The following is a 15,000-nucleotide window of genomic DNA, read 5'->3' as shown; positions in this document are numbered from 1 at the left end:
ATTCAAAGAATAATTTCACATGAACAATAATAACACCAACATGAAGAAACTAACAATAACAAAAAAGACCAATAAAAATATTACCGGAGACTTTGGCCACGAAAGGCGAGCCTTTGATGGGTTTTCCGTGATATTTGATGTCAATGTTGTATGCCCCTGGTGTCATGGGCATGTAATGCAAATTGGTAGATCCATCAGGTTTGTCTTCACGCTTCAAATCAACCTTGGCTGGTCCATTGATGACCACTGCAATGTCCTCTGAATAGATACAAACCATCATGATAATTAACATCATGTTATCATCAATGTCGTCGTCGTCATCATCATCATCATCATCATCATCATCATCATCATCATTATATTCATCATCATCATCATCATCATTACTAATAGAAATACAAAAACAACGGCAATACATTTGTAAAACGCTATTCATTCACCTCAAATGTACTGTGAGATGTTTTACCAAGACAATAGACGTACTTGCACAGAGATTCTCTGACTCAAGAATTACTAGCAAAACATCTTAATCAAAACACAGTTACGTCTTTAAATTATCTAATAAATAGAGAAATATCTAAAGATATTCAAAATAATATGAAATGTTGAAGAATTTTAGCTCGATATATGCTTTATTTTTCGCCAACGTTGTGACAAATAATTACATATGAAAAATTGCAAATGCTTACTTGCTGTTCCTTTTTTGGCGACAACTGTGAAATTCTGATGAGTTCCACTGGACCCTCCAACCAGGCCGCCGCCAAAAGCTGTAACGTAGCTTCCGTCTACTTTGTCTACAACACAGGCAAACGGCGATCCTGGATGACAGAATAAAAGATTTAAAATTATTATATGAAAGACTTTCTTCACTTTTATATCATGCATATATATTAATATATATATAATATATATATATATATATATATATATATATATATATATATATATATATATATATATAATATGTTATGGTAACCATTTCTCCGATAAAAAAGATAAATTGATGGATGAACATGGCTGTATCTCTCCGCGAAAATGCCCACCGAGGGTCAAATTAACTGAAATGGCAGTTTTGCCCCAGAACAAGAAAACCAAGTTTTGGATTATGGCATTTGTATCGGATATCGATGAGATCTTAATAACAACTGAGATTGTCTGATGTTACAAACACTACCAAATAAAAAATATGACATCCGATTAATTTCAGGAAATCTTTTTGTCTAACTTTATCTTTTCATTTCTATTTCGGTAAATGAATCTGGAGAACGAGAAGTGTTTGAAGCCTCTGACCGAACTCAAACAGTCTAGGATTCTTAATTTCTCTCAACGGGGATAGAACCTCAGACTTTCTGTTCCTTATTTTTTTCAAATACAAGTCGTATCATCTATAATTTCATAATCTTATCTTATATCTAGTAAGCATCTTGCAGCTATTTTTAATTTATTTGTCTCACATTTTATAATGTCAAAAGAAGTGATTTTTAAGATATACTTTATTTGTCTTGAATAAATATTATCATTTTATAACTTTTATGTCAATGTAGACAATTTGTATGTCACCTGTTCTTATTTGCTATTTGGTGACATTTTTCTTTATCAAGTATGCTTTCATTTTCGTTTCTCATAAACATTTCTTTTTGAAATTATTCATTGAAGAGATGTAAGTATACTTATGATAAATATGTTTATATAGACTATTTTATATAAAGCTATTTCCAATTTCAGGGTATCCTGAATATAATTTTAAAAGGCGTTTTCCCCTCAATTTCAATCCTAATGTCTTCAAGTAAATCCCGATTCTCTGTGGCCTCCATATACTCACAAAGCTGCTGTTTTGTCGGGAAGGGTGGGGCAGGATAGCAGGATTTACGCCCACTCATCTATGAAAGTGGATTAATTGAGACCACAACTTCAACGCTAATCAAATGAAGATGGGTTAAGATGATATATACTGGATGAACTTAAGGTCAGGGGTATAAAGATAAGTGAGTTGTGAATAAATCATCTTATTGTTCTAGGGTTGAAAAAAAAAAAAAAAAAGAGAGAGAGAGAGAGAGAGAGAGAGAGAGAGAGAGAGAGAGGGTGGATAGAGAGAAAGAGGGAGACAGAGAGACAGATGAAGATATATATATATATATATATATATATATATATATATATATATATATATATATATATATATAAAAGAGAGAGAGTGTGTGAGAAAAGGGGAAATGGAAAGTGAGGGATTAACTAAACTAAACTTCTGTATAATCTTTTGATTTTCAATTCTGATAACTCTGGATCCAGCTTATTAAAAGTCATCATTGTTGTAATAGGGAATATTAATAGATATGACTCATTGAATGAAAAGTGTATTCCGGGATGATTTGAATGCTCAAAAATAAATCTATTGCTATATATAATATATGAGACTTGGGTTAAGTTTATTTAGTTTGATTTTATTATTATTTAAGGAGAAATTATTTAATTTGTTAAAGAGCAATAAAATGAATATTTCATATTTTTCAATCATTTTAATTATAAATTCATTTTTGTCGTCTATCTCATCCAGACATTCTGATATCACGTAATATGTGATTTATTGGCTCATAATGGTATTATTTCGGGATGAACTACATTTTAAAAAGGCATGATTATGTTAAAACGGCCAAATTATTTGTTTTGGTCACTTAATTAACTTTTAATATTTCTCTCTCTCTCTATCTCTCTCTCTCCCTCCCTCTCTCTCTCTCTCTCTCTCTCTCTCTCTATCTATCTATCTATCTATCTATCTCCTCAATACAAGATAAAACGTAATTCATTATTTATCTAGCATCTAAACTGCCTTGACATAATATCAAGATCTGAGCAAGTGTGTATGAAAGGTGCCAGACAAGCAAGAAAAGAAATACAAGAAAGAAAATAATCCAAAAATGTCAGTCTGCCTAGACTGGGGATCGAACCTCAGACCTTCTGATTATCCTAGTTTCTCTTCTTGAAATAACATCGTTTTGATTCGGTGGGTCAAATACCTAGCTTCTCAGACTCGCAAATAAGTGCGGTTAAGCAATGTACTGGGTATTTAAATTTACTACTCCGATGCCAGGTGTAAATATTTAATATCACTGTAAGTTTGAATGGCACGGAGGGTTATCCTGATTGGATTAAAACAAATCTGTTTATCTTGAGAGATATTTCATTCAATAATTTCGTGAATATTTTGTTACGTCAATTCATTTATATTTCTCTCATTTTATTTTGAGTGGTTGGGAAGATCCGCCTTTGAGATTTGAAAAAAAAGGAAAGAATGTCTGGGCATAATTCGGGAATATTGAACAGCCAATCTAGATACAAGAAGTGTATTTTTTAGAATAAATAATATATAATTAAATTTCATGATTGATACTTTATATTGAGTCCCGAAACTTGTTATTGATATAAAACGGGCATTGCTTGTGGCAAGCTATTAAAGAATATAGTAGAACCCTTGCACAACAGGCTCGGATATAACAGGGACTAGGTAATAAAAGTTTGGTTTTTTTAAATCCCGGTTTATTCTTCCTCTTTGCCTTTAGTAAAAATTATCGGCTATAGCAGGGACTTCTAAGAGCCAAATCGGTTATAACAGGGGCGTGGAAACCTACTCAATATTCCTAATATCCAATGCATTAGCCACCCATTACGCTCAGGTAAGCCTGCAGTTAAACGTAACCGAGAATTAGGCCAGTCTCTCTCTCTCTCTCTCTCTCTCTCTCTCTCTCTCTCTCTCTCTCTCTATCTATCTATCTATCTATCTATCTACCTATCTATCTCTCTCTCTCTCTCGTGTGTGTGTGTGTGTGTGTGTTTATCTGTGTGTGTGTGTGTTTGTGTGCATAGGTTAATTATTACGATACTACATAATTTCCAAAATAGCATGGACCTTGCCGCAACACACACAGACACACACACACAACGATCAGTTTGAAAGTGAGTATATGTGTGTATGTTTGTGTGCGTGTATGTCTGTGTGTGTGTGTGTGTGTGTGTGTGTGTGTGTCAGAAATGGTAATCTAGGCAATGTGGGATATTTACTTTGAAACTCGGCTATAACAGGACTCGGTTATAACAAGGCAGGGGTTTTAGGCTGTCCCACCATCACTATTATATTGAGGTTCTACTACTGTACCCCAAATAAGCAGAGAAGGACGTGACTATGTCGTATATGATTTTAGTTCTCTTGAATCTTGTTATTTCCAAGGAGTTCCAAAATTCCAGTGCTATCTTGTAATCGATGGGACATGTTTAGAATCCAAAACCCAAAATAGAAGGGTTTTCTCACTTTTCTATTTCGATATTTTGTTATGTACCAATGGTCTGCCTCTTTATGCAAAAGTAGGGGTTTGACAGCTTGGTCTAAAAAATGTGATATCAATCCCCGTTGTTGTAAATGGGCTAGGGGCTAGGAGCACATACTATTTGCAAGTCTGATAACCAATGTAATTATGGTCTTGATTTAACATTGTCAAATTGGGTTATCAGACCAGCAAATATGGACACGTGGGCAAGGAGTATAATACTATACCAAAGTCGTCGAATGCCTTATCTTACATTTACTTTCATGAGTCTTTCTTTAGCTAGTCGAAACGTTTTTCTCATTTTCCATAAATCTTGTTGATACTATCCATTGTTTCATGTGCCAACAAGCCAGTAACAATGAGGACGAAATACCTTTATTTATCGTATAAACGTTCTCACCTTTCCTGTGCTCTTTCAAGGGGTTAGGCAGATTATGCATAAACCTACGTCGAAAATACTTGCCTCCATCCATGACTACCGAATGGGTGTGTGCCAAAGACATAACCCCTATGTAATATTTTTATAGTCCATGCAATAAAGTGTTTCTGTTTATCAAGAGTGGTGTCAAATTGGTGCATTTGGTTGATGTTGTTGTTGTTGCTGTTGTAATTGTTATTGTTGTTGTTGCTATGTGTGTGTGTGTGTGTGTGTGTGTAGTTGTGTGTGTCTGTGTGTTCCTGCTTTTCTAACAATCTTGGATCAGTCAACTCAGCAGCTTTTGTTTTGAAATAAAAAGCAAAGTATACTGGGCAATAGGTGAAAATCTATCACGAACCTTGCTGGTTCATATTGATTAGGCGCAGAGAGGAGAGAGAAAGAGGGAGAGAGAGAGAGAGAGAGAGAGAGAGAGAGAGGCGTAAGTGTGTGTGAGAGAAAGAGAGGGAGAGAGAGGGAGAGGGACGTGATTGTGTGTGCGTATGTGTATGTGTGTGTGTGTGTGTGTGTGAGAGAGAGAGAGAGAGAGAGAGAAAGAGAGTGATTGGGCGTGTTAGAGACGGAGAGAAAGAGATAGATAGATAGATTCATAGATAGATAGATAGATAGATAGAGAGAGAGAGAGAGAGAGAGAGAGGGGGGGGGGGAAGGGAGAGAGAGAGAATTATTTGCAATAGACCATTGCTCCATGCATATGTAACAATAAATTGTTAATCTACCCAAATTCTCAATCCATTTATCTTGTTGAACTTCTCGCATAACGCGATAAATATTCACCACTACCTATTATAGACAAGTTACGATTCATACCTGAGTGAATTGACATTAGAAAAGCAAATAAAAATTGTTTGAATATTTTTTGATTTTGTACCACTGTCGCAAAAGCTGTAGCCCCGCGTTGTGGCCTTGAGTATGGCACTCTTTATACATTATCTACTCGCAATGAGTCTAATTGAAATGTGGTTCCATATCACGTGCCGGGAGGGTAAATAAAAGCATTGCTTAGCACATTGAATATGCTAAATTTCTGGAAGTATTCTATAACATAAATGAACATTTTAAAAAGATATATTCAGATTATGGTACGCCGAGTGAAATTCAAAACTTGGATTAAAGGGGACCGAAATATTGATAAAGATAAATAATACGATTATGGTACACATGCTCAACTGGTGGAGCACTCGATTTACTTGAAAATGTATCTGGCTCGAACCCTTATAGTCTCATTTATGACGAACCAATGCAATAGTAGTTAGTCTCTTGCCATTGGATTGGGGTGTCGATTCGAATCACGGTGGCCACAGTAAGGTAATTTCTACTGAACTATGGAGTTTTCCAGACTCTGTTTCATAGTCTTATCGCAGATCGGCTTTGAAACGAGGATACCTGCTTTTAAATAATCTGAAAGTGTGAAAAGGGCGGTTTAAAACTTTGAACTTTAAAAGAAAAATTCACTTATACGATCGTTAGAACTATGTATATCCATGATAAATAAGGTGTTAAATTTTGATAGACGTCTATATTTTTTTAAACAAAGAAAAAATATTGAGGTGAATAAAGATTTTAGGGGGGAGGGGGCGGAATATGAGTAGAGACTGACCCAAATGAAAATTAAGGCTGAATACTCTATGCTCCAAACAGACTACAGGGATTTTAAAAGAATAAGGAAAAGACGGAAGATTTGAGATACGGTGCCAAATATAGCAGAAAGCTAAATGGAAAAAGCAATTGTTTCACATTTACACATTCCGGTTGCCAAGTTTAAGAAAATATACATATAATTGACATGAAAGAAGGACGAGCTTTACTTTTTTACAGTGGAAATAAATGGATTGCAAAACTAACGTTTTATTTATTTATTTTTGTCTAGAAAAAAAAGACAGAAATTTCCCTCACCCACGTCACAAGAATTCATGCGTAGGTTTGAAGTATTCACGTGGGTGTTGGCATCACGTTTTCATTACGAGGCAGGTGTAATAAGAGACTACTTTACTGCCTACCTACGGTATTTGAGATTGCGTCATGAACCAAAACTTACGATAGATACCAAGATTTAAGACATTTAATACCAAAAATAACTGTGGAAACTAGTGTAAGTGCTTTTTAATGACAAATACTTTTCACTGTTATAGGTAAACGACTTTATATTTTGAAATATGTTGCGCGGCTGTGTTGAAATCATATTCATTACACGCCTTACCCCTAAAAGTCTAAGCATAATGATGTCGGGTTAAGGCAAAAAAAAAAAATTGGGAGCTTTAACTGCGAAACCTAAACAACTGATAAATAAATAAACTTTATTGAGCGCCAATCTCGACCGAACAAGACGTAGAATTTTAAGAAAATTAAATGTTACATATTATGTAGATGACCTATTAAGTAATGCTATTATCAATGGAATATGAAGAACGCAGTTTTGAACTATCAAGGAAAATTTGATTTAAAATATTCTGTCTTCAATGAAGCAATCAATAGCATGAGCAACTCTGGTAAAGACCGAGAGACAATTCCAGATGATAGTGCCGCAAAGTAAAATGCAAAGTCCTAGAATTTTGCTTTAGACATTTATCTTTCTAAAGTGGTGTGTCATGAGGAATGGAGACTTGAGGTGGCCTTACTAGGATATCAATGACATCAGGTCTTGTGGTGCTAAATCATGAATATACTTGAAAATTATACTTTCATTATTAAAAAATGAAAATGTCCTAAAAAGAAAAGATTTGTCATCCTGGACTGTAGATCAAAACTCAGACATCTTGATTAACGGTCGGACTTCCTTCCAATGATTATTTTTCATCAAGATTGCACGTATTCTGCTTTAAACTCTATTCCGCATTTACACAACCTGTGGAGAACCCGCAAAGTTTTCGGGGAAATAAAGGTTATTACGTGCAAGCACTCATTTATCACCAGGGCAGCCATGTTGGGGTTCCCAGCATTATAGGATCGATCATTATACCCTAGCATATTTTATAAAGAATCATTTGAATCGACGGATGATATAATAACCCCTGATTTAAGAAAGGCAGGCAAGTTAAACGTGTATTAACCTGTGAAAATGGTTTCATAAATTTGCCATTAATTTTGTGTGTGCTCTTTGGTAAAATTTTAACATGCGTTTTACTGAACAGTTTTGACCCCAACTCTTTTTTTAATGAATGGATATAAAACGAAACAAAACAAATAATTTTTCAAAGAAAAAAAACAAGAGAGAAGTAACAAAATATCTTTCCCTCTCATCTTTTTTGTTCCTCTGCAATCAACAAGAGGGATGGGTAGTTTAGTTGAAATTATTGCTGGGAGCTCGTTACCGCTAACCATAAATCACATCTTACTGTTTTCAAAATGACAACAGAGAATCGAAGTGACTTGAGTTTCAATGAAGCCCTATCTACTGCTTTGTTGTTAAAATGGGTTAGGTTCCTAATTATAATGAGAGATGTAAAAAAAAACTGAAGACTGGTAAACTTTCACATTGTCGGGTTTTAGGTGGTAAAGACTTCCATCTGATTGGAGCCGAAAATGCAAAACCACGCTCTGCAAACTTTGTTCTTGGGATGTTTTTCTTCATTAGCGAAGTACTGGCAGATCGCAGAGATCGAGTTGGTTTATATTCCCCCACAAGGCATTCAATGTATTCAGGTTTTGTATATTATTCTTTTTCTCTATTGGAAGCCAATGTTGTGACTTAAGGGATGATGTTATATGGCCCTAAGGCTTTGTTTTGTCCTTGTGACTATACAAGAAGCTTTGTTTTGAATCAACTATAGTCTATTCAGCGATGTTTTTGGTAGGCCGTACAGCAGAAAGTTACAATAATCCAAGCGTCTGGTAACAAAGGTATGGACGAGTGTTTTGCCTGTTTCGTCATCAATAAAATTTCGTATTCTGCATGTCATTTGGAGAGCGCTGTGAACCGCCTGACAGCACTAGGTGAATGCCAAAATAGAAACCAAGGTTTCGAACGACATTGGAATTTGGTCAATGAGATAATCCTTTCCTGTCTTTTTAAATACAATTAGCTCATTATGTCCCCGTTGAATAATTTATGCTTGTTGTTTGTCATTCATGCTTTAACGTCATCTAGACATGCTGGGAGTTTCTTCGATGTTTTTTTGTTGTTTTTTTTTTGTTTTGTTTTTTTTTTATGAAATGGGAGTGTATAAATAGGTATCTTCGACGTGGAGATGATGATTGAGACAGAAGGTCGCGATGATGTTGCTTAAGGCCTTTGTGTACATTGTGAAAATATAAGGTGGTGAAAGGAATCATTTATGAGAACGCGCTGTGACCTGTCTCGTAGATAGCATGAAAACCATTCTAGAGCTTTGTCTCCGAATCCAAAGCGCCTCTGCATTCGGTCTAGTAGTATTGCGTGAACCAGTGTCGAACGCGGCACTTAGTTTCAGCAACAGAAGTATTGCATTATCTTTTTTTTTTTGTCAAGTAGGTCGACAATACCATGATGTACTCGTAAAAATGCTGTTTCTATGCTGTGTGATCGCTTATAGGCGGATTGAAAAACAGTATGCAAATCATTGAAATTTATGTAGTCGTTGAGACGTTTGACAATGAGTCTCTCTATTAATTTTGAAATGAAATGAAGGTTCGAGACTGGCCTGTAGCTTTTAAATTGATCGCTGTCTAAATTTTTCTTTTTCAAGAGTGGAGTAATTAGAGCTTCTTTGAAGCAGGTTGGAATGTCTGCATTCTCGATAAACTTATTTGCAATGGAAGTGATAGTAGGTTTGACTTCCTTCACACATTCTTTCAAAAGCCACGTTGGTACAGCATCAAGATTGCACTGTTGATTTGGGGCTTTCTTAATTAATTTACTAAACTCTTCTTTTGAAGCAGAGCAGAAATTGGACAATGAGCTTGATATAGGTGGTATGCTATCTTCATACTCAGTGTTGTTGACTGTAGTGTCCATGTTGGATCGAATGGTAATAATTTTATCAATGAAGCAATCATTGAAGTGCTCTGCAAGTTCTGATTTTTTGATTTTTTTGGTGTGATGGCAGTAATTTTCCCCACTATCAACTTTCATCAAACCGTTCAGAACATTAAAACGCTTTTTACTGTTGCCTTTACTATCGTCTACCTTGTCTCTGATAGATTTTCTTTTGGTTTCGATTATCAGGGTGTCAGTTGCAGTTCGTGGTTGTTTATAAAACTCTGTGTATTGTGAGTCTTGTTTTCCGCCATATTTATTCCGCTTCTCGTCTCATTTGCTTTGACAATTGAATTTCCTCAGTGAACCATGATGTGTCAGGCCTTATTGTGATAACTTTGGTTGACAACGGAGCATGGTGATCAAGAAGTTCAGACATAATTTCGTTAAGAATAGAAACTTTGTCATCTGTTCTGTATGCACGTTCAACTTTGGTGATAAGACCGGATGTAATACTGTCAATTTTAAAGTTCTCAATATCAAATTTGACTTATATTTTAGATATGTTACTGACTTTTTGGGGGGTTTAGGTTTTGTCAAATTCAATTCAAATAAAACTGATGGTCTGATATGTGGTTACTTTGTACGTGGGTGTTATTCACTGTGTTTCATTATAAGGTCTAACGTGTTTCCCTTTTCATCTGTTGGTTCTGTGATGAGTTAGACATAGTTCTGTGCCTCAATTATTTTGAGAAAATCCCATGCATTGTTTATCTGACTCGTAATTCACATGGATGTTGAAATCCCCTAAGATGTAAAGATTGTCTCTTGTTGACAGATCGATGAAATACTGTTCATATTCTGTCCAAAACTGTCCTGTCGATGTTTCGTTTTTGTTAGATGGTGTTGGGCGATAACTGAGAGCAAAGTTAAATTTCATGTTTTTATCTTTTAGTTGACATTCAATGGTTTCGAAGGTGTTGGCTTAGTTGTTACTTTTATTTTATGTAAAGCAATATTTTCCTTGTGAACTATCATCAACCCACCACATTGTCGATCTTTCAGGCTTTTTTATGGCATTATACCCAGCAGATTTTATTTTACTAATGATGTAATCACAATTTTCCTTTTTTAGCCATGTCTCTGTTATGAATAATATGTCATAGTCATTGTCCAAAATGTGTTCATAAACAAGAGTTGTCTTTTTATTAATACTGATCTTGAGTTAAATAAGCCTTGTTTCATAAGGTTTGACACTTTAATTTTACTCTGTAAGTGGTTCTCACATATTATTGACACATATTGTTGGTGGGCTTCCTCAGTTTTGATACAAGGCTCTGTATCAAACAGTGGGTGTAACTGATGTCCTTACTGCAGAGAGATATGAACCCGTCTTTGCTTTCTTAGTAAGATATTTCTTAAGTTAGAATAAGATCAAAGCCCACCTGTACAGTTTAACATTTTATCTTACTTAAGTCCGCCCATGTTTTGTTATTAGCTCAAAACAAAGTACACGAGTTTGGAAGAACATCTCTTAGCCTTCATTTCACTTGCTGCTCCAACTTACTACATAAATGTGATTAATTGGTTCCAAACGGTGTTACGATGCTGGGAAAAATTTTAAGTAGTCCTTCAGAACAATTTGGCCAATAGAGTCGGAGTTTTTCCCGGTTTCTGTAGCGTTAAATGGACAATAACAATTGCTTGACACCTTCTGGATAGGGTAATAATCTATAGCAAGGTACTTTCCACCAGATCCGACAGACACAGCTACCCAATCACTGCAGGGTGGACAGGACGGTTAAGAAAAAAATATCGGCTGCACCCGGGATCGACTTTTACTTGTGAAACGAGTGCTCTACCAACTGAGCTATCGGGACCCCCTAAATTCGAGTTTAAGGTCAATTCATAAAACTTAAGTTGGAATTAAATGTTTTCAATGGGGAAAGCGGGTTTTGTTTCTTAAATTTAAAAAAAACCCTAAATTTCGCTTTTCTGATCATTTTGACATTACACTCAATTTAATTCATTTTGTTCATTCTGACAAAATACCAGAATGACGCGTTGAATCACACACAATAAACCAATTAAATTTCGTTTATTGGAAAGACACGTATTTAAAAATTTGGTCCAAATATGGATGGATTTAAATGACCGTGATCTTGGCGAAGACACTCAAAGCTGGGACTGAGATATACATCGCAAGGTACCAGGTTTGAGAGTTTTTCCAAGTTGAGGGTTATTTAAATCCATCAATATTTGAAGGACGAGTTTTCAGGCCAAAATTGTAAATACGTCTCTTATCATGGTACGGCAGTTAACCGTTTAATTGGGTTCATGTAAGGCTAGCTGAGAGCAAAGAGTTTGATTATTAAGAAAGTCTCGGAATTGGTTTGTCATTTATTCCCTGTAGAATTGCACAATAATGGGGGATAGGAAGCGGCAGTTAAAGCAATGAGAAGTTCCTGAAACTCAGATGAATTGTTTAAATCTTTAACAGACACTAGGAAGCGATTTACTGAAGACAACGACACTCTAACGCTGAAAATCTCAATGCGGAGATTTACCATTGCTTTTACGGGTGCAAATGGCATTGACATACATTAATGACGTTTAGAGAACACATCACTTTTAAATAATTTTTGCAAATGTTATTGTTAGGCTCATTATTAATGCCCCACTAGAGTTAAATGTCAAAGCTTTTATGTTGATAAAGTTTAGATTATTTGAAAATAGGGATTTGTAGCAAGGTGTTATGCATTCGATTTAAACAGTCAAATCAGTGTCAGAAAATGTACTTTCCTTTAGAATAGACCATATTAGTTCTAATTGGTTAATGTGCTATTTTGATATCCGAATTTTTAAAAGAAAACAAGCTTTTTGATGTTGTTCTATTTTCAAGATGATTTAAAATACCGATCTCTCCATTAACTCTCAATTGACACACATTTATAGCCATGATCTTCTATTTTGGGACCAAAGTCTGGGTTTTGTGTATCAAAAATATTATGCTGCTCAAAGCTTATATAGGCCGTTAATGCATAGAACATAAATTAAATAAATATAATAGCTTTAAAGGTAGGACAAAATACCTCACAACAACTCGACCAAACCATTTTTCAATAATTTTGATGTTGTTCCGTATGTTCTATTGTTAACAAAGAAGTATTTTGGTTCGCAACGTTCTTTGTTGCTTATTCATTCTCGCTCTTTTCATTTTGTAAAATTCATTTCTGCTCTGAGATGTAATATAATATATTTAACACACTTACCATCGACGCTGTGGCCGTCGAAGGACATGATCACCTCGTGACTTCCTTCCTTCTTAGGTTCATATTGGACGCAGATGGTGCCATCAGCGTTGTCCTTGATGGCAGGTCCCAGACCGTTGCCGCCTCCCGTCATTGTGGTGATTGGTATATACTTTCAACTAGTCCTTTCTTATCCTCTATAAGTTTTTATCACGTGACCGACCACACACACAACTGCAGCCTGGAGACAATAATACATGGGGAAATTCATGATAATGATAATTAAGAAAAGCAAAGTATTTTCTTTGATATTGTTGTTGTTGTTTCTGTTTTGTTTTCTTTTGTTTTGGGCTTTCGTGTTGTATTTGTTATTGTTATTTTGATTTTGTTTCTGACTGCTTTCAGGGTACTTACAGTGTTAAGAAAGAAAGGCGATATTACAAGATTTTGTTTGTGCCTACAAGCGCCCCAAGAAAGTGTACGGCAAAGAGATCAGATATGAAACAGCGATTGCTCCAAGAGCTCGAATTGCCACAATCGTCACATGCAAAATTATGATTAGATATGATTTTTAATGATAGTGGTAGATAAGCTGGATATGTTTTTGAAAGGTGGTGTAAAGTGTCTGAAGTTGAACGAATCATTGGGATCATTGGGAGTGATGAAACGTTGGGGGACAAAGTTATACAAAGTTTTTAACGAAAAATGAGATAAAATATTGAAAAGAATCGCATAAATACCAATATAGTTTACAGTTTCAGGGGTCCCTTTGGATAGGACGCCAGTATATTGCTAACGACTTTTCACCATCTCTAACAGATCGAGGAACCCAATCACTTGCTGGGATCAAAGGACATATCGTATAGAAAAGTAATTTGGAGCCCCAATTTCCGAGAATAAATCGCTTTAAATATTTTTGATGTGATAGAAAAGAATAAACACCCGAACAAAATGATCTCTCGTCACTAGGCACGATAGAATACCTAATGATCTTATTGTGGTGCTTGTCTTGATGGCTGCTTATTTATCCTACATAACAACTTCCTCAAATGCTCATTTGTTAACCTTACGGTATTATCTTACAACTAATAAGTACCACCAACACCACCAACAACTGCCTACACAACAGTTGTTACGTGGAAACAAAGTCAAGTCATTAAACGCACAGGTAGTCAGGTGGAACAAGGCTGAAACGGAAGTTCTGCTTTACTCTAACAAAACATCCTTGTCTTATGTTGGCAAAAAAAACAACAAACCCAACAACCCTCATACTTTATATAATGACACACCAAGATGACAACCAACCTATTAAAGTCTTAAATCTAAGGTAAATATATATATATATATATATTATATATATAATATATATATATATATATATATATATATATATATATAGTTTTCCATCAAAATGAGAAAAGTGTGTTTTTTCAGTGACTATAAAAGTTGTCAGTAAGTAAGTCTTAGTTGCATACCACCTTCTTACCAGTCTCCAGCCAAAAGTTCGTTCAGACTGAAATCTGTGCGTTTGCTTCTAATGGTATTACTATTATTACTACTACTTGTTTTATTACTCATATTGATACAACTACTACTACAACTACTACTACTACGATTATTACTACTACTACTACTACTACTACTACTACTACTACTACTACTTATCCACTACTACTACTACTACGATTATTATTACTACACTACTACTACTACTACTACTACTACTACTACTACTACTACTACTACTACTACTACTACTACTACTACTACTACTACTACTACGAAATAACTAGATATATGGATATATAGATGGATAGATATATAGAAATGTAGGTAGGTAGGTTATTATTAAAAATCATAAATGAATATTGACCTTTTGTAATAAGAGGAAGAAATAATATGAATCTGATTTTCATCACTTAATACATTATTCTTCTTTCAGGAGAAGAGCTGTGAGGACAATCCATAAAGCAGATGAAAGGGATTATTATCCCTCAGCCCATTAAAGCCACTTGTTATAAACGGAATTATGCTTTACGCAAGGTTTTTTTTTCAACCTAATATATTATAGGCAAGATATGGACTGAAGTTAGCTGAATT

General features: G+C 35.0%; 1 protein-coding gene across 7 annotated transcripts in view; it reads right to left on the bottom strand.

The window, feature by feature from the left end:
- Positions 1 to 15,000, bottom strand: part of LOC144972923 (filamin-A-like) — a 140,770-nt gene that overhangs the window by 34,411 nt on the left and 91,359 nt on the right. For all 7 annotated transcript variants that reach the window (XM_078914739.1, XM_078914740.1, XM_078914736.1 and 4 more), the window contains exons 2-4: positions 12,922 to 13,141; positions 690 to 818; positions 85 to 258 (exon numbers count right to left, since the gene is read on the bottom strand). In XM_078914739.1, coding sequence (XP_078770865.1) covers positions 85 to 258; positions 690 to 818; positions 12,922 to 13,054 — 436 coding nt within the window. In that variant the 5' untranslated portion in view covers positions 13,055 to 13,141. The remainder of the gene's footprint in view (positions 1 to 84; positions 259 to 689; positions 819 to 12,921; positions 13,142 to 15,000) is intronic.

Source organism: Berghia stephanieae, chromosome 5 (assembly GCF_034508935.2).
Source record: "Berghia stephanieae isolate SIO BIC M18660-M18661 chromosome 5, UCSD_Bste_1.3, whole genome shotgun sequence".
In the NCBI taxonomy this organism is placed as follows: domain Eukaryota; kingdom Metazoa; phylum Mollusca; class Gastropoda; order Nudibranchia; family Aeolidiidae; genus Berghia; species Berghia stephanieae.
Note: the sequence above shows the minus strand (reverse complement) of the source record. Positions and strands in the feature narration are given on the sequence as shown.